The sequence below is a fragment of the Lissotriton helveticus genome, chromosome 8, assembly GCF_964261635.1.
Source record: "Lissotriton helveticus chromosome 8, aLisHel1.1, whole genome shotgun sequence".
Classification (NCBI taxonomy): domain Eukaryota; kingdom Metazoa; phylum Chordata; class Amphibia; order Caudata; family Salamandridae; genus Lissotriton; species Lissotriton helveticus.
The window spans coordinates 448,548,597-448,571,695 of NC_136069.1; the positions used below are offsets into that span (position 1 = coordinate 448,548,597).

Consider the following 23,099-nt stretch of genomic DNA (forward strand, 5'->3'; position numbering starts at 1 on the left):
TGAAGTTCCCACTCGTGGGTCTGTTGTGTTTGACGACTTAACAGATCTGCTATGGTATTTTGTACTCCTGGAACATGCTGGGCTAGAAGGAATATGTTTTGAGGTATAGCCCACCGCCATATGTCCTGTGCTTGTTGAGAGCGCTGCAGGGAGTGTGTGCCTCCCTGCTTCTGTATGTAATACATGGCTGTCACGTAGTCTGTGCGGACTAACACAGCTTTTGTTTGATACTTGATTTTGGAAAGCTTTTAGTGCTAGGAATATTGCTAGTAACTCCAGATGGTTGATGTGGAGTAACTTTTGTTGCGGTGTCCACCTGCCTTGCGTGGTGTGTTGCAGTAGGTGGGCTCCCCAGCCGGAGAGCGATGCGTCCGCAGTCAAGATTATCTGAGGAACTGGCTCTAGGAACGGTTGTCCCTTGGAAAGGTTTTTGGTGTTCCACCACTGCAGAGAGCGATGAATCTGACCGTCTACCAACACTAGGTCTGTCAATTGACCTTGAGCCTGGTTCCATTGACGTGATAAGCATACTTGTAGCGGACGCATTTGAAGTCTTGCATGGGGCACTATGAAAATGCAAGAGGCTATCATCCCTCTGAGTTGCATGAACACTAGTGCTGGAAGGGAGTGTTGTAGCTGAAACTTTGTTAGAAGAGTTTGCATGCTGGCTATCCTTGCTGGAGTGGGATAAGCTAGCGCTTTTGAGGTGTTTATTGTGGCACCGAGGTACTGTTGTACTTTGGATGGTTGTAGATGGGACTTGGCATGGTTTATTGTAAACCCCAGTCGTGAAGCAGTTGTATCGTGGCATGAGTTTGTTCCACGCATTGGTTGTATGAGCTGGCTTTTATGAGCCTGTCGTCAAGGTACGGGAAGACATGGATGTGCTGCCTTCGTAAATGCGTTGCCACTACTGCTAAGCACTTGGTGAATACTCTTGGTGCTGTTGTGACTCCGAATGGGAGTACTTTGAATTGATAGTGTTGCCCGTCTATTAAAAATCTGAGATCCTTCCTGTGAGCCTTGTGAATGGGAATGTGGAAGTATGCGTCATTGAGATCTAAAGTAGGAAGGAAGTAGTTTTGTGACAGTAGCGGAAGGACTTGTTGGAGTGTGACCATGTGAAAATGGCCTGACTGTATGTATATGTTTAGCGTTCTGAGGTCTAGAATAGGCCTTAGAGAGCCGTCCTTTTTTGGAATTAGAAAATATAGAGAGTAAACCCCCTTGTTTTGTTGGTGCAGAGGAACTGGTTCTATTGCACTTTTTTGTAGCAGAACTAACTTGCTTGCTTTAACAGTGATAGATGTTCTTGTGACATTGGACGCTGTTTGGGTGGTATGTTTGGAGGGGTAGATGTTAGTTCTAGATAGTAACCTGACTGAATAATTTGTCGCACCCACCTGTCTGATGTGATGTTGGTCCAGGCAGGAAGGAATTGTTGCAGTCTTCTGCCCCCAGGAGTGGAATGTTGGGGGGAAGGGGAGGAAAGTCATTGGGTAGGGGTAGAGGCAGAACGGGAGTTGTTGGTTTTGCCTCTGCCTTTGTTACCCCTGTAACCCCCTCTCTGGTAGCCCTTAGTGAATGTGGATTGGCTAGGGGTTTTGTAAGAAGTGGAGGGACTTTCCGAGGAGCAGTCTCTAGTGTTGCCTCTGTATGAAGAGCGACGAAAAGAACGTCTGTGAGCTTGCTGCTGCAAGGCTCCCATAGATTTTGCTGTATCAGTGTCTTTCTTCATCTTTTCTAAAGGCACATCGACATTTGGCCCAAATAAATGTGTCTCATCAAATGGCTCATTTAGGATGGAGTTTTGTACCTCAGGTTTAAAACCTGAGATACGTAGCCAAGCATGTCTACATAGAAGGGTGCTGGTATTGATTGCCCTTGAGGCGGTGTCTGCAGCATCTAGGGCACAACAAATTGAAGTATTAGTAATATTTTTACCTTCTTGTAGAAGTTCATTGGCCCTATTTTTGTATTTGTCTGGTAGATGCTGCATTATGGACTCTAGTTCATCATAATGTGCCCTGTCATATCTGGCCAGCAACGCTTGGGTGTTGGCAATGCACCAGATATTAGCTGCTTGTGACGCTGATCTTTTACCGGAGGCTTAAAGTAGCTTGGATTCTTTGTCTGGTGGTGAGGCCTCACCTGATGTCTGAGAATTAGCACGTTTACGTGCATTAGACACTATTAAAGAGTCTAATGGTGCTGGACCTTTAATATAGACTGGATCTGTAGGGGCAGCTTTATATTTTTTCTCAATGCAAGGATTGAGGACCCTAGCCCTGACAGGGTCTTTAAAAACCTTTGTTGTGTGTTTGATGACACCCTTAAGTATTGGTAAAATGGCAGTAGACCTTTGTGTGTTATCAAAAGTGTCTAGTAGGAAATCTTCCTCCACCGCATCGGTGTGTAAGTCCACCCCATGATATTAGGCAGCTCTTTGGACTAGTAGGTTAAAACCTATATTGTCCTCTGGTGGGGAAAGCCTAGAAGGGTATATATCGTCTTGTGGGACTTAAGGCACATCAGGGATGTTGTAATCATCCCATGGATTAGGTGACTGAGGGGGACTATTGGTCCCTGCTGGGTCATGTGCACCCCCACCTATGTCATCAGAGTCTGTGTCTACATCATCGTCTGGATTAGGGGATGGTATAGGTGAATGGTGAGGTGGAGGAGGAGGAATAGTATGGGGAGGTGGTGGAGAAGGGACCCTTAATGGAGAGGTTGCAATGTCTCTCTTCTTTGGAGGAGGTGCTGGCTCATCAAGTGGTCTCTTCTTGGAACTGAGAGTCAATTGACCAGTCTCAGGATCCTTTACAAGAGTTTTTTGGTTAGGATCAGGTGTGAAAAGTTCCTCTGAATAGGGCAGATCCTTCGGCGTCGAGCTTTTCGGCTCCGTAGGTTTTTTCGGCCCAGAGTCGGTAGCTGGTTTTGGTTTCGAAGTGTGCCCTTTTGAAATGTCCTTTACTGGAACCGGTTTCTTCGGTTCCGGGTGTTTTTTCGCTTCCGAAGCGTGTTCTTGAGCTTTAGACTTTTTTTAGTCTGCTCTGAAAGCGGTTTCGGCATCGATGAGCCGCTACCAGTCTTTGGCGCTGTGTGCTTAGGTGTCAGAGCAACTGTCGGCGTGGTTGAGGAAGATTGCTTTTTCTTCGGTGTCGGTATAGGATCGGCACGGGGATAGGCTGGCTCGAGCCTGAGCCGCCTGAAGGCTTAATGGGCTTCTTTGCCAGGCCCGAAGGCGGGGCGTGGGAAGCAGTCTCTCGGTGTGCACCCGGGCCCAAAGGTGAGGTGAGGGTGTGCCTGAAGCCTTTTTAGAGGGTGTAGAGGAAGGGTTGGGGTAGACTATCTTACTTACGACCCGTTGAGCTGAAGTGGCTTCCTCGACGTCTGAGTCATTGGCGTCTGAGAAGCTGGTACTCTCTTCGGCGTGCTGGTGTTCTGACACGTCAACGCCCTCTTCGGAGATGTCGTCGGGGATCGAAGCGGACGAGTGAGCCATTGTTCTTCGAGCTCGTCGGTCCCGGATCGTCTTCTTGGAGAGGAACGAGGCACAAGTGGAACATTCTTTGGCCTCGTGCTCCGGTGAAAGGCAAAGGTTGCGCACTTCATGTAGGTCGGTGTCGGGAAACTTCAACCCACATCGAGGACATTTTTTGAATGGCGTCCTTTCCATGAACCAGAAAGTAAGGCCTAGGTAGGCCCGAAAGCCTTCGTCGACAACCGGAATCGAAGACTTCGAAGTGGTGAAGAATCGCATCGATGTGGAGCGCGATGGAAACAATACCATCGAACTGGGTGAGGATTGCGCGCCAGGGGAAATCGGTTCCAAACCGGAGCGCAGGAAACACATCCGAGCCCAAATGCGGCAAAAAACAAGCTGGGGATGGAGCCGATGCCCTTGCGCACTGTGGTCCAAAGGAGGAGTCACCTATCTCGTGACTTTCAAAAAACTTTTCAGGACAACAACACACTGTCAAACATCCGGGCCCAACACTAGGTGGCGATCTATGCACAGTGTTCAATCTGCAGCTCATAAGCCTCAAATATGTTCTTCCCAAACTGCTCCAGCTTCTTGAGAGGAAGAGGAGCGAGGACCCCCAGTCGGACCCGCGGGGCCCGAAGGCATGCAGGCTGGGGCCAATGGGACTAAAAAGTGGACCATGGCTGACAAAGTCCTGTAGCTGGGCCGGAGTCGCCAACGCACCCGGGAAGGGCGGGTAGGCCATCGGCAACAGCGCAGTCTCCACCGGAGCCACAGGGTGGCACCACCCGCACCCTCAGCCATATCACGCAACAGGCTAGGGGAAGGTGAAGAGCGACGCCGCTTTTTCAACTTCTTGTGCTTCGCCTTACCTGACTCAGAGTGCGAAGACTTTGATGAACGATGGTGGTGGCGGCTCCGTGACCGGTCCCTCGACCTCCAACAGGACCGGGACCTTCAACAGCGCAGAGCCGACTCCCGGGCCTCAGGCAACTTTCGGTACCGTTCTCGCAAAGTATTCGGAACCATGGCCCGGTATTCAGGGCACGACTCGGAGTCGTGGTCGCGCCCCAGGCAGTAGAGACACTCACGGTGCGTGTCCATCACCGACATCGTGCGGGGACAAGACGCGCAAGACTTAAAACCGGGCATCCCTATACACCAGGAGTCAAAGACTCAAAAAACAGAGACAAAAGTCCCAAAAATAACTCCAGTCAAAAACTGACTGCGGGTACCGCTCTCTCCGCATCTGCCCTTGCTGGCGCGGAAAAAGAAAGAGCAGACGTCAGCGCGTCTAAGTAGCTTCGGCGACTTCATCTCGGCAACGACGCCAGCGACATACGCGGAGCCGCACGACGACGCCTATAAACGCGCAGGGGTACTGCTGACGAAAACTTTTCGGATCCAGTCTGACGTCTGGGGTAATTCTAAGGGAAGGAATCTATCACTAACGTGTTTCTTTCAGATGGAATGACTGGAAAGTGCCAATTTGAGACAATGTTCTGCAGGTTGTCCTTTGTTCATGTAGCACATCAGCCCCCATGTTGGTCTTCACATGACGACTCCTCTCAACAGGTTTTAACCGTGGGGATGGGTCTCAGAATATCGGGCCTCTAACTCCTGCAAGTGCTGTTCTCAGTTGGGACTGCTGAAGCAGGCCTTGAGGCCAAATAACTGTCTCGGCAAACTGTATTTGCAGTGTGACCCACACCACCAGAAAACATTTACAGCAAAAACTGTTTTAGAGATTCAGTCCTCTGATGTTGATCTCATAGAGGATGTTATGATGTGTACTAACTTAATTGTTCATATTCCCAAATTCAAAAACTGAGAGCTGGGTCTTTCACCAATCTCTAAACTGTGTAGTAAATAATTCCAGTTAATGGAAACCTGCTCTTTCCCAGATAGGCCAGTCGCCTGAACTAATGAGACATTTTGGCACACTGATATTCAAGATAAACTATTCTTGGGTGAGACCTTTGTCACCGGGTTAGATTTTTTTTTTTTTTTTTTAATGGAAACTGAACATCTGGGGTTTTAACTCAAACAGGCGATGTAGAAAGCATTCAAACAGGTGGCCCGACAAGCTAAATGATTCTGCATTATTTGGCTTGTACCAGTCCTGTTGGCGGAAGCCTTGGTGTAAATACTGTAATAGTAGTCCTTACTGATTGTTACTATTCTAACTGTTGCTCAACTAAGTTGCTCAAATGTTACCACATGCCAAACATCAAGGATCACCCGAAAGTGGACATAAGCTACATAATTTTACATTTTAGAACATGTATTAACACCAAACAATTTCTTTAAAAAATAAAAAATGAGAAGAAAATATCTTCATCCTACTCTAGACTGATAATATATGCATTTTGACAAACTCTCATTAACATCATGAAAAGTCTCTAAGTAGGTGGCATCTGATTAACACATTCATATTATGCATTCAGCAAAAATAAATATTGCTCTTACTTAGATTTACGCTCATCGTGGACATCTTTAGGATTTCTTTCTTCGCGTATATCCTCCCTCTTCTCTCTGCGATCTTCTTTAGTCTTTTCTCTCTCATCCCATTCTCTTTGGCGTTCTCTTTCCTTTTCCCTCTCTCTAACCTTTTCTCGCTCCTTCTCTCTCTCTCGCTCTTTCTCTCTTTCCCGCTCACGCTCTCTTTCACGCTCCTTTTCCCGCTCCCTCTCTTTTTCCCGCTCTTTCTCACGCTCTCGCTCCTTTTCTCTTTCACGTTCTTTCTCCCGCTCCTTCTCCCGCTCCTTCTCCCGCTCCTTCTCCCGCTCCTTCTCCCGCTCCTTTTCCCGTTCCTTCTCTCTTTCACGCTCCTCCCTTTCTCGTTCCCTTTCCCGCTCTCTCTCTCTTTCACGGTCTCTTTCGCGGTCTCTTTCTTTATCTCTTTCTCGGTCGCGTTCACGGGCCCTCTCCCGCTCAGATTCACGCTCCTTTTCCCTTTCTCGCTCACGCTCTTTCTCTCGTTCTCGTTCTCTTGTTCTCTCATCTCGCCTGTCATCAGGTCTGTCTACTCTCCGCTCCTCACGCCGTTCATCACGCTCAAGGTCATCATTTCTTCCTTGATGCCGAACTGGCGAAGTTGTTCTTTGATCTGTTGAAAGTAGTCAGAGTATAATTATTACTACAGCTCAATTCCAGTGCAAACTAAGATGAAGCTGTATATTTACCCTATTTTAAATGCAACTGAAAATGGGTTCTTATACCATTCATTATCACTACTTTAATTCTAGGGCAGATACAAAGGAAGCACTTGGTATAGAATCAACAAAATGATTAAGTAGGTCTCACTGGAGAGTTGCATCTTAAATAAGTGTTCTATTCTGGGCACGCCTTAGACTTTCTAGGAGCCACAAGCAATAACAAATACAAGTACATCATTTCTCCTAAAAATTTCTGAATCCTTCAGAAAAATACAAGGAATTAAATGGTACCCCCCCCCCCCCTTTTTAATGGTGGTTATCACTGTAGTGTTGCATACAGTACTGCCTCCTAATGGCTATTAGCCAGCCATGAACAAAATGGAAAATTCCTTCATGTGTAGTCTAGTTCTAAAAAAACATGCATGGGTATGTGCAAAGTCACAATCGGATTATTGATCCTTTATTTGTTATGTCCATTACAATTAGTGTGAAACATCTAGAAAACACAGATGAACTGAACAAGTGACAGCATTACATTTAAGCCTAATATACAGAGAGCAGGCATTTAATTATTGGATGCACTAGTATGAGGGGGGAGATAATCACAAACCTATGGACAAAGATCAAACCAACCTTCTACATTATAAACGCTTCTATCCACTAGCAGAAGCTTGAAAAGTATATTTAATGAGATTCCAATAGGTGTGCACCAGAGAAGTGTAAACAAAAGAAAAAGCGAACTGAAAATGTAATGCATATAATGCACCACTGAAACAAAGGAAACATTCCATTGTCGTAAATACAGATATTCTAACACCCACAGAAAACTCCAATTGAAATACCAGGAGACATTTATGACCAACAAGTGCATATACGCACTAAAACACCCACGTTGGCTAATACATGTTATTACACAAAGGAAATATACCGCCGCTGTGCATTTCATAGAGGCACATAGCAAGCAAACTATTATTTTAGAAAGTATTAAAATGAAGAAATCATGAATTTCGTTAGTGCAAAATAGGCTGGATACATTTTGGTACCTTCAATCTGAGAGGCCTCAATGAAAGAATGGATAAACAAGTCATTGCTAGTGATCAATTAAATAAAACACAGGTTTTGGGACACATGCTTCTCATTCATGTCAGGCATATCGACCCTAAAATGCAACATAAACCGGGATGAAGCTCCAAAGAAATATAAATAAAACAGAAAAATCACCAGATAGTGGAAATAACATAATGGTCTAAGGAATCATGGAATAAAGACAGTACTGGTAACACAGAATACATTAAAGATAATGCAACAGGACACTACTCAAATGACGAACTGGACAGCAGAACCAGAATAAGTGAACAAATCACACACTGGAAAAACATCAGGAGAGAATATAATGAGCTTAAAGACAAGTAGAAAAAAAGCATACTGCTGTGTAAAAACACGCCGGTCTTATGCGTTCAATAACAACAACAAAAACAGCAGTGGATGTCCATCCTGCAAAGGTATTGAAAATGGCCTACTGTTCTTTTAAAGTTTCAGTATGGGCACTACATTTGGAACAAACATCCTGGCCATCTTGGAATGGTTAAATAATAATACACTATTGACAACAGCATTCCATAATAGTCTCCTGGTTTAGAGGAAGTGAACACGTGGGATGCGATGCACTGCATATGAAATCAGTGTCATGCAATTGACCGTTAGCACTGCCCAGATAACTATTATTTTCCTAAATAACATTTAAATAAAAAGTGGAGAAGCAAAGTTTTGAAAAGGTAACTATTAAAGGAGAAAACTGAAAACGAAAGATTTGATTTTGATTTGATTCCGGATTTATAGAGCGCGTAGCTACCCTCGGGCGTCCCAGCGCTATAGTGAGCGGGCTAATAGTGCTCCTGAGGAAGGATTTTTGGGGGAACAACCAGGTTTTCAGTAGTCTGCGGAATGAGAGCAGGTTGTTTTCTTTGCAGATGCTAATGGGGAGGCTGTTCCAGAGCTTAGGGGCGTTGTAAGCAAATCGGCGACCGCCCGTGCGTGCTCTTCTTATCCTGGGGACGCTGGCCAGAAATAGGGAATCCGACCTGAGCCGTCTGGTGGATTTGTAGGGATTGATGAGTGGTCTTAATATGGGTGGGCCTTTGCCCTGTAAGATTTTATGAGAGATGCATAGGGCTTTAAAGGTGATGCACTCCTGAATGGGGAGCCAATGAAGTGCCTTGAGGGCGGGTTTAGCCGAGCACCTTGAATTTGTCCCAGTGACCAGCCTTGCTGCGGCATTCTGGGCATGCTGAAGTTTTTTTTAATCACAGCTACTGGAGCGCCCAGGTACAGGGCGTTACCGTAGTCTAGTCTCGATATGATGAGGCCCTGGATCAGAATTTTCCTAGACTGGGGGGGAATGAGTGGGAGGATCTTCAGGGCTGCTCGCATGAGCCCAAAGCAGGTGCCGGCTGTCTTTCTTGCTTGGGCCCTGAAGCTGAGGTCCTGGTCGAGCCAAAAGCCTAAGCTCTTGATTTCTTGTTTTGGTGTGGGAGGGGTGCCCATGCTGGATGGCCAGGCAAGGGTGTTGGGAAGTTTATTTGGGTCACCCAGGAGCATGATTTCAGATTTCTCTCCGTTAAGTTTGAGTCTGGAGTCACCCATCCACTTTGAAATGTTATGCAGACATGAGACTAAGTTCTCCATGGATTGATCTGCCTGGTTGATGGAGACGACTAGTTGTGTGTCGTCGGCGTACATGACCATCTTTATGCCGAATGGTGAGGCAGTGTCGTCCAAAGGGGCCATGTAAACATTAAAATGGGTGGGGCTCAGGGAAGATTCTGGGGGAACCCCACAGTTCAGAGGGAGAGCTTTGGAGCGACCGTAGCTGTCGGCTACTTGGAAGGCCCTATGTTCCAAGAATGATTTTAACCAGGCCAAGGCAGTCCCAGTGATGCCGATTTTTTTGGAGGCGGTGGAGGAGGATGGTGTGGTCCACCGTGTCGAAGGCGGCACTCAGGTCCAGGAGGATCACTGCCACTGATCCCCCTGCGTCCAGGATGGACCTTGTCTCCTCTGTTAGGGCCAGGAGGGCGGTGTCAGTCCCCTGTCCTGGTCTGAACCCTGTCTGGGAGTGGCGGAGGAGGTTGTTGGTCTCTAGAAATATTGAGAGCTGTTCGTTTACAATTCTTTCTGCCACTTTGCTAATGCCTGGGAGGAGGGAGATGGGTCTAAAGTTTGAGGGGTCCAGTGGGTCTAGGTTGTTTTTTTAGGTTTTGCCTAGCGAAAGCTGCGCTCTGCGCAGCTTTTCGCGCAGGCGAAATCCTGTTGAGAACTGTAGGGTGCTTTGGGTCGGCCCTCGTCATTGATTGGCTGGCTCCGTAAACGGAGCCTTGCCATTGGACGAGGGGCCTGTCCGTCAATGCCGGACCAGACACGGGGGCGTTCCTGACATTCTTTGCCTTTTGCCGACGTCACGCGACGCCGGGAACGCCCCCGAGTCTGGTCCGGCATTGCCGGCACCTCCCTTGCTCTACTGTCATCACCACAACACTGCGCCCATTTTATCCCAAGCTAAACACTCGGAGAGGCGCAGTGACCGGGTCTTTGAAGGCCGCTCTCCCAATGAAAACAAGTTTTCTCTCCGAGTCAGCACGAGCAGGAAGACGAGCAGCGCGCCTCCCAGCTGGCCTCTCGCATCAGCATCCAGAGCTGCCCTGCGCGGTGTGTAGCTTCAGTGGAGCTTCAGAGTGCAGAGTGGAGCTTCAGAGTGGAGCTTCAGAGTGCAGAGTGGAGCTTCAGAGTGGAGCTTCAGAGTGGAGCTTCAGAGTGGAGCTTCAGAGTGGAGCTTCAGAGTGCAGAGTGGAGCTTCAGAGTGCAGAGTGGAGCTTCAGAGTGCAGAGTGGAGCTTCAGAGTGCAGATTCAGAGTGGAGCTTCAGAGTGCAGAGTGGAGCTTCAGAGTGCAGAGTGGAGCTTCAGAGTGCAGAGTGGAGCTTCAGAGTGCAGAGTGGAGCTTCAGAGTGCAGAGTGGAGCTTCAGAGTGCAGAGTGGAGCTTCAGAGTGCAGATTCAGAGTGGAGCTTCAGAGTGCAGAGTGGAGCTTCAGAGTGCAGATTCAGAGTGGAGCTTCAGAGTGCAGAGTGGAGCTTCAGAGTGGAGCTTCAGAGTGGAGCTTCAGAGTGGAGCTTCAGAGTGGAGCTTCAGAGTGGAGCTTCAGAGTGGAGCTTCAGAGTGGAGCTTCAGAGTGGAGCTTCAGAGTGGAGCTTCAGAGTGGAGCTTCAGAGTGCAGAGTGGAGCTTCAGAGTGGAGCTTCAGAGTGCAGAGTGGAGCTTCAGAGTGCAGAGTGGAGCTTCAGAGTGCAGAGTGGAGCTTCAGAGTGCAGAGTGGAGCTTCAGAGTGGAGCTTCAGAGTGCAGAGTGGAGCTTCAGAGTGCAGAGTGGAGCTTCAGAGTGGAGCTTCAGAGTGGAGCTTCAGAGTGGAGCTTCAGAGTGGAGCTTCAGAGTGGAGCTTCAGAGTGGAGCTTCAGAGTGGAGCTTCAGAGTGGAGCTTCAGAGTGGAGCTTCAGAGTGGAGCTTCAGAGTGGAGCTTCAGAGTGGAGCATCAGAGTGGAGCATCAGAGTGGAGCATCAGAGTGGAGCTTCAGAGTGGAGCTTCAGAGTGCAGAGTGGAGCTTCAGAGTGCAGAGTGGAGCTTCAGAGTGCAGATTCAGAGTGGAGCTTCAGAGTGCAGAGTGGAGCTTCAGAGTGCAGAGTGGAGCTTCAGAGTGCAGATTCAGAGTGGAGCTTCAGAGTGCAGAGTGGAGCTTCAGAGTGCAGAGTGGAGCTTCAGAGTGCAGATTCAGAGTGCAGAGTGGAGCTTCAGAGTGGAGCTTCAGAGTGGAGCTTCAGAGTGGAGCTTCAGAGTGGAGCTTCAGAGTGGAGCTTCAGAGTGGAGCTTCAGAGTGGAGCTTCAGAGTGCAGATTCAGAGTGCAGATTCAGAGTGGAGCTTCAGAGTGCAGAGTGGAGCTTCAGAGTGCAGAGTGGAGCTTCAGAGTGCAGATTCAGAGTGGAGCTTCAGAGTGGAGCTTCAGAGTGGAGCTTCAGAGTGGAGCTTCAGAGTGCAGATTCAGAGTGGAGCTTCAGAGTGCAGATTCAGAGTGGAGCTTCAGAGTGGAGCTTCAGAGTGCAGATTCAGAGTGGAGCTTCAGAGTGGAGCTTCAGAGTGGAGCTTCAGAGTGGAGCTTCAGAGTGGAGCTTCAGAGTGGAGCTTCAGAGTGGAGCTTCAGAGTGGAGCTTCAGAGTGCAGAGTGGAGCTTCAGAGTGGAGCTTCAGAGTGCAGAGTGGAGCTTCAGAGTGGAGCTTCAGAGTGCAGAGTGGAGCTTCAGAGTGCAGAGTGGAGCTTCAGAGTGCAGATTCAGAGTGCAGAGTGGAGCTTCAGAGTGGAGCTTCAGAGTGGAGCTTCAGAGTGGAGCTTCAGAGTGGAGCTTCAGAGTGGAGCTTCAGAGTGGAGCTTCAGAGTGGAGCTTCAGAGTGGAGCTTCAGAGTGGAGCTTCAGAGTGGAGCTTCAGAGTGGAGCTTCAGAGTGGAGCTTCAGAGTGGAGCTTCAGAGTGCAGATTCAGAGTGGAGCTTCAGAGTGCAGAGTGGAGCTTCAGAGTGCAGAGTGGAGCTTCAGAGTGCAGCTTCAGAGTGCAGCTTCAGAGTGGAGCTTCAGAGTGGAGCTTCAGAGTGGAGCTTCAGAGTGGAGCTTCAGAGTGGAGCTTCAGAGTGGAGCTTCAGAGTGGAGCTTCAGAGTGGAGCTTCAGAGTGGAGCTTCAGAGTGGAGCTTCAGAGTGGAGCTTCAGAGTGCAGAGTGGAGCTTCAGAGTGGAGCTTCAGAGTGGAGCTTCAGAGTGGAGCTTCAGAGTGGAGCTTCAGAGTGGAGCTTCAGAGTGGAGCTTCAGAGTGGAGCTTCAGAGTGGAGCTTCAGAGTGGAGCTTCAGAGTGCAGAGTGGAGCTTCAGAGTGCAGAGTGGAGCTTCAGAGTGCAGAGTGGAGCTTCAGAGTGCAGATTCAGAGTGGAGCTTCAGAGTGCAGATTCAGAGTGGAGCTTCAGAGTGCAGAGTGGAGCTTCAGAGTGGAGCTTCAGAGTGGAGCTTCAGAGTGGAGCTTCAGAGTGGAGCTTCAGAGTGGAGCTTCAGAGTGGAGCTTCAGAGTGGAGCTTCAGAGTGGAGCTTCAGAGTGGAGCTTCAGAGTGGAGCTTCAGAGTGGAGCTTCAGAGTGCAGAGTGGAGCTTCAGAGTGCAGAGTGGAGCTTCAGAGTGCAGAGTGGAGCTTCAGAGTGCAGAGTGGAGCTTCAGAGTGGAGCTTCAGAGTGGAGCTTCAGAGTGGAGCTTCAGAGTGGAGCTTCAGAGTGGAGCTTCAGAGTGGAGCTTCAGAGTGGAGCTTCAGAGTGGAGCTTCAGAGTGGAGCTTCAGAGTGGAGCTTCAGAGTGGAGCTTCAGAGTGGAGCTTCAGAGTGGAGCTTCAGAGTGGAGCTTCAGAGTGCAGAGTGGAGCTTCAGAGTGCAGAGTGGATCTTCAGAGTGCAGAGTGGAGCTTCAGAGTGGAGCTTCAGAGTGCAGAGTGGAGCTTCAGAGTGCAGAGTGGATCTTCAGAGTGCAGAGTGGAGCTTCAGAGTGGAGCTTCAGAGTGCAGAGTGGAGCTTCAGAGTGCAGATTCAGAGTGGAGCTTCAGAGTGCAGAGTGGAGCTTCAGAGTGGAGCTTCAGAGTGGAGCTTCAGAGTGGAGCTTCAGAGTGGAGCTTCAGAGTGGAGCTTCAGAGTGGAGCTTCAGAGTGCAGAGTGGAGCTTCAGAGTGCAGATTCAGAGTGGAGCTTCAGAGTGCAGAGTGGAGCTTCAGAGTGGAGCTTCAGAGTGCAGAGTGGAGCTTCAGAGTGCAGAGTGGAGCTTCAGAGTGGAGCTTCAGAGTGCAGAGTGGAGCTTCAGAGTGGAGCTTCAGAGTGCAGAGTGGAGCTTCAGAGTGGAGCTTCAGAGTGGAGCTTCAGAGTGGAGCTTCAGAGTGCAGAGTGGAGCTTCAGAGTGCAGATTCAGAGTGGAGCTTCAGAGTGCAGAGTGGAGCTTCAGAGTGCAGAGTGGAGCTTCAGAGTGCAGATTCAGAGTGGAGCTTCAGAGTGCAGAGTGGAGCTTCAGAGTGGAGCTTCAGAGTGGAGCTTCAGAGTGGAGCTTCAGAGTGGAGCTTCAGAGTGGAGCTTCAGAGTGGAGCTTCAGAGTGCAGAGTGGAGCTTCAGAGTGCAGATTCAGAGTGGAGCTTCAGAGTGCAGAGTGGAGCTTCAGAGTGGAGCTTCAGAGTGCAGAGTGGAGCTTCAGAGTGGAGCTTCAGAGTGGAGCTTCAGAGTGGAGCTTCAGAGTGGAGCTTCAGAGTGGAGCTTCAGAGTGGAGCTTCAGAGTGGAGCTTCAGAGTGGAGCTTCAGAGTGGAGCTTCAGAGTGGAGCTTCAGAGTGGAGCTTCAGAGTGGAGCTTCAGAGTGGAGCTTCAGAGTGGAGCTTCAGAGTGCAGAGTGGAGCTTCAGAGTGGAGCTTCAGAGTGCAGAGTGGAGCTTCAGAGTGGAGCTTCAGAGTGCAGAGTGGAGCTTCAGAGTGGAGCTTCAGAGTGGAGCTTCAGAGTGCAGAGTGGAGCTTCAGAGTGGAGCTTCAGAGTGGAGCTTCAGAGTGCAGAGTGGAGCTTCAGAGTGCAGATTCAGAGTGGAGCTTCAGAGTGCAGAGTGGAGCTTCAGAGTGGAGCTTCAGAGTGCAGAGTGGAGCTTCAGAGTGCAGAGTGGAGCTTCAGAGTGCAGAGTGGAGCTTCAGAGTGGAGCTTCAGAGTGCAGAGTGGAGCTTCAGAGTGGAGCTTCAGAGTGCAGAGTGGAGCTTCAGAGTGGAGCTTCAGAGTGGAGCTTCAGAGTGGAGCTTCAGAGTGCAGAGTGGAGCTTCAGAGTGCAGATTCAGAGTGGAGCTTCAGAGTGCAGAGTGGAGCTTCAGAGTGCAGAGTGGAGCTTCAGAGTGCAGATTCAGAGTGGAGCTTCAGAGTGCAGAGTGGAGCTTCAGAGTGGAGCTTCAGAGTGCAGAGTGGAGCTTCAGAGTGGAGCTTCAGAGTGCAGAGTGGAGCTTCAGAGTGGAGCTTCAGAGTGGAGCTTCAGAGTGGAGCTTCAGAGTGGAGCTTCAGAGTGGAGCTTCAGAGTGCAGATTCAGAGTGGAGCTTCAGAGTGGAGCTTCAGAGTGCAGAGTGGAGCTTCAGAGTGCAGAGTGGAGCTTCAGAGTGCAGAGTGGAGCTTCAGAGTGCAGAGTGGAGCTTCAGAGTGCAGAGTGGAGCTTCAGAGTGGAGCTTCAGAGTGGAGCTTCAGAGTGGAGCTTCAGAGTGGAGCTTCAGAGTGGAGCTTCAGAGTGGAGCTTCAGAGTGGAGCTTCAGAGTGGAGCTTCAGAGTGGAGCTTCAGAGTGGAGCTTCAGAGTGGAGCTTCAGAGTGGAGCTTCAGAGTGGAGCTTCAGAGTGGAGCTTCAGAGTGGAGCTTCAGAGTGGAGCTTCAGAGTGGAGCTTCAGAGTGGAGCTTCAGAGTGGAGCTTCAGAGTGCAGAGTGGAGCTGCAGATTCAGAGTGGAGCTGCAGAGTGCAGATTCAGAGTGCAGAGTGGAGCTTCAGAGTGCAGATTCAGAGTGGAGCATCAGAGTGCAGATTCAGAGTGGAGCTTCAGAGTGCAGAGTGGAGCTTCAGAGTGCAGATTCAGAGTGGAGCTTCAGAGTGCAGAGTGGAGCTTCAGAGTGCAGATTCAGAGTGGAGCTTCAGAGTGCAGAGTGGAGCTTCAGAGTGCAGATTCAGAGTGGAGCTTCAGAGTGCAGAGTGGAGCTTCAGAGTGGAGCTTCAGAGTGGAGCTTCAGAGTGCAGAGTGGAGCTTCAGAGTGCAGAGTGGAGCTTCAGAGTGCAGAGTGGAGCTTCAGAGTGCAGAGTGGAGCTTCAGAGTGCAGAGTGGAGCTTCAGAGTGCAGAGTGGAGCTTCAGAGTGGAGCTTCAGAGTGGAGCTTCAGAGTGGAGCTTCAGAGTGGAGCTTCAGAGTGGAGCTTCAGAGTGGAGCTTCAGAGTGGAGCTTCAGAGTGGAGCTTCAGAGTGGAGCTTCAGAGTGGAGCTTCAGAGTGGAGCTTCAGAGTGGAGCTTCAGAGTGGAGCTTCAGAGTGGAGCTTCAGAGTGGAGCTTCAGAGTGGAGCTTCAGAGTGGAGCTTCAGAGTGGAGCTTCAGAGTGGAGCTTCAGAGTGGAGCTTCAGAGTGGAGCTTCAGAGTGCAGAGTGGAGCTTCAGAGTGCAGAGTGGAGCTTCAGAGTGCAGAGTGGAGCTTCAGAGTGCAGAGTGGAGCTTCAGAGTGCAGAGTGGAGCTTCAGAGTGCAGAGTGGAGCTTCAGAGTGGAGCTTCAGAGTGGAGCTTCAGAGTGGAGCTTCAGAGTGGAGCTTCAGAGTGGAGCTTCAGAGTGGAGCTTCAGAGTGGAGCTTCAGAGTGGAGCTTCAGAGTGGAGCTTCAGAGTGGAGCTTCAGAGTGGAGCTTCAGAGTGGAGCTTCAGAGTGGAGCTTCAGAGTGGAGCTTCAGAGTGCAGCTTCAGAGTGCAGCTTCAGAGTGCAGCTTCAGAGTGCAGCTTCAGAGTGCAGAGTGGAGCTTCAGAGTGCAGAGTGGAGCTTCAGAGTGCAGAGTGGAGCTTCAGAGTGCAGAGTGGAGCTTCAGAGTGCAGAGTGGAGCTTCAGAGTGCAGAGTGGAGCTTCAGAGTGCAGAGTGGAGCTTCAGAGTGGAGCTTCAGAGTGTCAAGAGCAATGCCAATAGCTCTAACTTTAACAAAGGCAAAACCATTGCATTGTAAATGCTTGTTTTAATAAGTGCCCATACTGTCGCACTTTTCCAGTTGACAGGGACTGTCCCGCAGGAGAGGGAGGCGTTTATCAACCTGGTGACAAGAGGGGATATTGTAGGGCTACCAGTTTTAGTTTGCCCATGGGAGCTGGATCATCCGGGGAGCCACTCTTCACATGGTTGAGAGTGGCCACCAACCTCTCGATGGAGATGGGGGGGGGGAAGGCCTTCAGGACGGGGGCGTCTTGATCGGTGGTTTCTGATGGCAGGTCAGTTGGGGGGTGGGGTTTAGGGAAGGTCTTTATGATCTTGAGGATTTTGGATGGAAAGAACTCCGCGAGTTGGGTACATCTGGCGCCGGTGGGATCCGCGGCTGGCTGCGGTTCGGGAACTTTCATAAGCGATTTTACTATGCGGTAGGTCTCCTTCGAGGAATTGGAGGCAGCTAGGATTTTCCCTTCGTAGTAGGTAGCTTGCGTATTTTTAAAGAGGGTTTTGTATTGCTTCATGGACGATTTATAGATATCTTTGTTGTTTGAGGTCCAATCTTTCCTCCAGAGTCGTTCGAGTCTTTTGCATTTTTTCTGTAGTTCGCGCAATTCCAGAGTAAACCAGGGAGACTTAAATGATGCCCTCTTGCTGGGGAGATGTTTGAGGGGGAGAACAGCGTCCAGGGATGATTCTATCCAATCTCGGATTTGGGTGTCTGCTAGTGAGGGGTCCGGGTTCAGGGTGGGGGTGGAGGCTATCAGCTGGCTAGTCCAGGCGTCCGTGTCAAGTTTATGCCACGGGCGAGCGGGTGCTTGGGGAGGAAGGCTATGGGTTATTTCGGTGAATATTGGAAGTTTGAGGAGGATGAGGTGGTGATCTGTCCAGGGGATAGGTAGGGGTGTGGATGAGGTGAGTTCCGGGATGTTTGAAAAGATAGGGTCCAGGAGATGGCCTTTGTTATGGGTGGAGTGAGAGTTTTTCAAGGTGAGGCTGAGTGCTGCTAGGTCATCTTTGAGGTCTCCAGCTATTTTGTTCCCTAGGTCATCAAAGTGAATGTTAAGGTCTCCTAGCACTGTAAAGTTGGAAGATAGACAGGCTAGGGAGGTGGCAGTCTCCACCAGGGAGTTAGGGAACTGTCCGAGTGGGCCCGGGGGTCGGTATATTAAAAGACCTGAGAGTTTTCTCCGGGGAGAGATGTAGGGAGAAATGAGTATTTTCACAGTCGAGGATTGGGCTGTCCTTAAGTTGGCAAGTGAGGTGGGCTTTGGTGATAATTGCTATGCCGCCTCCTGACCCTTGAGGTCTATCTAGATGTTTAATTATGTAGCCCGGTGGTAGGGCTTGGACTATATCAGGGTCGGATGATGAGTTGATCCATGTTTCCGTGAGGAACATCACTTCTATGTCGTTGTTCAGTATTAGGAGGTTTATCTCGGTGCTGTGTTTGGGGCGGGATCTGCAGTTAAGCAGAGCCATTTTGATTGTCCTAGCTTTAGGAGGTGAGTGGGGGGTGAGTCTATATGGACAGTGGTTGCATTTGTTATAATGCTCATCGGGAGAGATCGAGTGGAGACAGGGGTCATGGGCACGCATAGCGAGTTTCCGGAGGGAGCTTGAAGAGTAGCTGATGGGTGACAAGGCGAGAGGAACAGGGGGACTGGGCCCTGGGCCCGTCCTGGCGCGGACGGGCTTACCTTTGGCGCGCCCGCAGCGCGCGCCCACAGTGCGCGTCCGCTGCGTGTCCGGCTGAAGCACATCCTTTAGTGGCGGAGAGGGGGGCGTGGCCTCGGGGTAGTGGGCGTGGCCTCGCTTCAGGCTATGGCAGCAAGAAGAAGATTTTACCCGCGGCAGCGTTTAAATCGGCTGCGCGTGGTGACCACGAGTGAGCTTCCAAGGAGGGGGAGTGCCCAGGGGAGAGGGCTTCAACAGGTAATGACACAAATATAAAGGATCAAATTGTTTTAAAAACGCTAACCTTTCTCCCGGCTTCCGCCTCAGGAGCTGGCCAACCAGCCCCAACACTGAAGCGCACTCCTAGCGCACTCCTAGCGCACTCCTATTCAGGTTAATGTGTGCATGATCAGAAAATACAGTAATTTACATGGGATACGATCCAACGAGTGAGGTGGACTGAACAATAACCCCATGTAGTACGCTGTCATTGATACAAGAGGTGCGTAAATGACACTCCGATACATAAACGGCAGTAAAGAGTTGGCCCAAAGGCCCTCTTTTCATCTATCTACCATTTAATATTTTTTTCTTTTTTTAATTACAAGAGATTGTCAGACAGCTAAGAAGAGATTCTAGCAATAAAATATGACGGTGCAAATTATCTCCCTTACACTTTGTTAGAGGCGGTATTGTACACAAAAATCCTTCCCAACAAAGTAATGTCACTCTGTGACATTTCATGTAACACAATACCCATCTGTAGCATACAAAGAAATAGCAATCAACCATTAAATGACAATTGACTCTAGGATATGTTTTTCACAATCAATAAGTCAGGCCTGCTGCATTTATCATGACTTTTCATTATATAAAAGATCAGACGTGTGGAACGGAAATATTTTCCCTAGTGAATCAGTCAGGTCTCTAGATGTTATTTGTCACCATAGCAAACTCAAGCCTCCTCCTGTACAGAGCTTAAACCTTCTCACAAACCAACCATCAGAGAGACGGTCATAAAATTACATGGTGTACACACAACCACAGTTGCCAAAGCAAAATACCAATTTCTCAGAGGGCCCAACAAGGAAATCTGAGCGTGCAAATATTCTATACCCATGATTTGTCAGAGGGAGTAAGTGCCACCGAAACCTCTGCCTACAAAGGTAATCTATGATACTCCATGTAACAAAAAACCCATCTGTAGGTTTTAATACAGAGTGGTAACAATCTAACCTTGATATTCCATGTAACAAAATACCCATCTGTAGGATATGCTTTTCACAATCAAAGTAAGGTCTACTGCCTCTATCATAACTTTTCATTGTAGACAACCAGGCATATAACCTTTATCACTGGCTTGCCAACATAGCCAACTCAGGACTCCTGTGTTGGTCATAAGCCTGCCCACAAGGCAACCATCCGGTATATCATAGTAAAATTAATATCATGTACAAAATGCAGTGGTCAAAACAATATAAAATCCCTACTAATAGAGCCTAAGTAGTATTACCATAGTGCAAATCGCCGATCCTCACCAACAACAAAAACCTTGCCCATTACTGTAATTGGTGAGAATCCTTGCAACAAAACACCAGCCTACAGACAGTAATAACAATCCAGCCATTAACGCCTACTGCTTTTAAGAAGTGCTTTTCACAGCAAGTAAGGCCGACTTGGTTTGTCATAACTTTTTATTATACACAGAACACACCCAAGGAATCTGACATAACCTTTCCCAGTGAACCAATAAGGCCTTTTGCCTTTATCAGTGGCTTGAAACTATATATAACACAGGCTTACTCGAAAGCAAAAATTAGAAATCATCAGCATACATTAAAAAAAATACAAATAAGTACAAAATTACCGATAGCAAAGCAATATTCAATGTCTCTAAATATGGCCCACCAAAAATTAGCACAGTGAAATTCTGCTACCTGGGTTTGTTAGAGTGGTACACCAACATCACAATTACATATAACCAAAAACCTTTTCACAGCCTAACAGTGTGACAACAATTCACTGTTGCAGGCCTACTGGCCTTACCATATGTTTTTCAGAGTTAATAGGTCAGACCTACTGCCTTAGTAATAACTTTTCATAATAAACAGCCAGACCAACGTTATCTGGCATATTTCCCTGCACCCCAATCAAGCTTATAGCCGGTATTATTAGCGTGTCACCAAAACCAACTTAGGACTACTACAATGAAAGTACGCTTTCCCGCAAGGCAACAATCAGGCATACAATCAAAATTGCAAATGTATATAAAATAACTGATGTCAAACCAAAACTCATTCTGTCCTAACAGGTCTTAACAAGGAATCGCACAGAGGAAAACCTTCTATGGCCATGGTTTGTCGGGTGGGTGGGGGGAATTTGGGGGTAACCAACACCCAAACCCTTGCCTACTAAAGTAATCTGTGAGATTCCATGCAACACAGTGGGGTTTAATTCAGACTACTAACAGTCCACCCGTAATTATTTATTGACTTTAACATATGCTTTTCACAATCAATAAGCCAGGCCTAATGCCCTTGTCATAACGTTTTATAATAAACAATCAGCCATTTAGCCCTTAACATTAGCTTGTCACCATACCCAACTCAAGTGTTCTGTACTTGGAGTAAGTTTTTCACAAGGCAACCATTTGGCATACATTCACAATAAAACAAAATGTATAGAAAATGACAGTTGGCAAAGAGAAACACTATCTTGAGAGATCCTAACATACATTACTGTAGTGCATAGCTTATATCCCCACGGTTTGTTTGGATTATTCACCAACACTAAAACCCTGGCCTAGCATGGTAATCTGTGAAATTCTATGCAACAAAATACCTGCTTAAGGCTTTAGCGCAGTGTAATAATAATGCACCCTTAAAAGGCTAATGTCTTTAACAAAGGCGTTTCACAAAAAGTAGGGAAAGACTATTGGTTTAACATATTAAACCTATAAAATCTGGCAGTATGTTTACCAGTTAACCAATAAAGCCTTTATCTTTTACAATCAACTTTACACCTTACCCACAAATGGCCTTTTCAAGTGCACATAAACTAGCGACCATCAAGCACACTTATAACATTACAATTATGAATGTAGGAAGCTGGCTCTCCATATAGTGCTCAGAAACGAGGTACACTGGGCAGAGAGACCAATCAATCCTTATTGGAATACATAAGGAAAAATTATACCAATAATTGCGCTCTTTTAGGGTAGAGTGGGCGAGCAGTTTAGGTTTCTCAGAGGGTAGTGTTGAGCATTTGTTGTACTTACAGAGGCAATAAAAGAGACACACAAAGAAAAAAAATCAGAGACCAATTTATAAAAATAACTTCTATTGTTATATACATTTTGATACCAAGAACTCCGTATACAAGTAAGTATTCTTTAACACTATCAATGCTACAGCAATTCTTGCTGGGTGCTGGACTACTTTATTTCCCATTGTTCATGACGAGCTGAGCTCGTCATGAGCAGGGAAGGGGCTAAAATATTGACTTTCACAGGTAAGTAAAATGTTCACTTAAATGGGTCTTTACACGTAATGCTTTTCTATAGGAGAAAAAGACTTATGTTATACATGTACTTGCAGTAGGCTTCCAGGGGTCCTCTTCAGGACTTCAGGCGTTAGAGTGGTATGGTCCACAGTACCACCAGCAGCCAGAGTTTACCGGTCTTGGGGTGTCAGAGGTGCTGGTCATGTTGGTGGCCCTACGCGCTACACCAATGTATTGAGGGGGGCAACCTACAAACAGGCTGCAGAAGGGGACTTGGAGACAAATCCAGGAGCTCCCAAATGGGGGCTCGGTTCACAAGTGTCCCGGGAGCAAGGCAGAACAGTCAGTTTTCAAGAATCCGGGTCGGGGACCTCTGGCACGGAGGGGTTAGGTCAGGCAGGTCCATTTGGTTGCAGATCTCACTGGTTGAAGGTGCAATAAACAGGACAGCTGGGCCACTCTGGAAGGTGGTATCTGAGTTACTGACGTCCCTTGACGGCTGCTTGGTCTTGCGGTCAGAGTCCGAAATGGACTCAAACAGGCTTTGATTGTTGCACGGGGTCCGGTACCCCGGGTATTGGTGCTGCGCAGCTCCAGTTGGTCAATGTGTTGTCTCACTTGATGTAGAGATGAATCTGACCTTTAGGAGCATGGTGACCTCTTCCTTGATGGCTGCTGCGTTGGTACGACCAAGGAGCAGCAGCCCGGAAAACCGGACTTTGATGTATTTGGTGCCTGCGGAAGGCAGGGGAGAAGCTCCTCTACTCCAATGGCGATTGCTGGCAAATTGGGAAGGGCTGGCAGTCTCCCAGGGTTCTTGGCAGACCTTCAGCTGCAGGACGAGTTGGTTTTTTCACAATTGTCCACTAAAAGTCCACTTCAAGTCTCCAGTCTCGTTTTCGCGTTTCTTCTTTGTCCTCTACTCTTGGGTTCGTCGATTCTGAGTTCCTGGTATCAGGGGTGCCACATAAACACTCAATTTAGGGGCGTTAAGGGGAGTGGCAGGTGTTAGCCAATGAGCTACTCACCCTTTGTGACTACAAACCATATATGATCACTTCCTGTGGGAAGTGGGCATAACACTGACACAGTGAAAACAAATCCTTCAAAAACCAAGATGGTGGAATTCGAGTGTTTGTGTTCACGCCAGGTAGCCCACCTTAGGGATGGAACTGACTCGATAGTTAATATGCCTCCTGGCTAGCTAATGTTTCCATCTTACCTGCTGCCAAATGGGCCATGGGCAAGGGTGGGCATTTCCCTTGGCTGTTGGAAGCCTGGGTTGCATATCAAAGGCGGCAGAGGCCTTTGAAGCCCGCTGCCTTGATATGCTGATTATTACCATCCTGCTTGGAGGAAGTGCAAACACCCCCAGCAAGAGCAGGCGTGGTTTCTGGCCTCAGAGAGCGTGGGCTCTCACCTGCGGGGTCAGAAACCTGTCTGAGGTGGCAGGCTGGTCTACACCAGTCAGGCCCGAACACTATAGGTTGGTAGGTAT

General features: G+C 48.4%; 1 protein-coding gene across 3 annotated transcripts in view; it reads right to left on the bottom strand.

The window, feature by feature from the left end:
• Positions 1-23,099, bottom strand: part of ZC3H13 (zinc finger CCCH-type containing 13) — a 401,604-nt gene that overhangs the window by 194,068 nt on the left and 184,437 nt on the right. For all 3 annotated transcript variants that reach the window (XM_078657316.1, XM_078657317.1, XM_078657315.1), the window contains exon 13: positions 5,960-6,599. In XM_078657316.1, the coding sequence (XP_078513442.1) occupies positions 5,960-6,599 (640 nt within the window). The remainder of the gene's footprint in view (positions 1-5,959; positions 6,600-23,099) is intronic.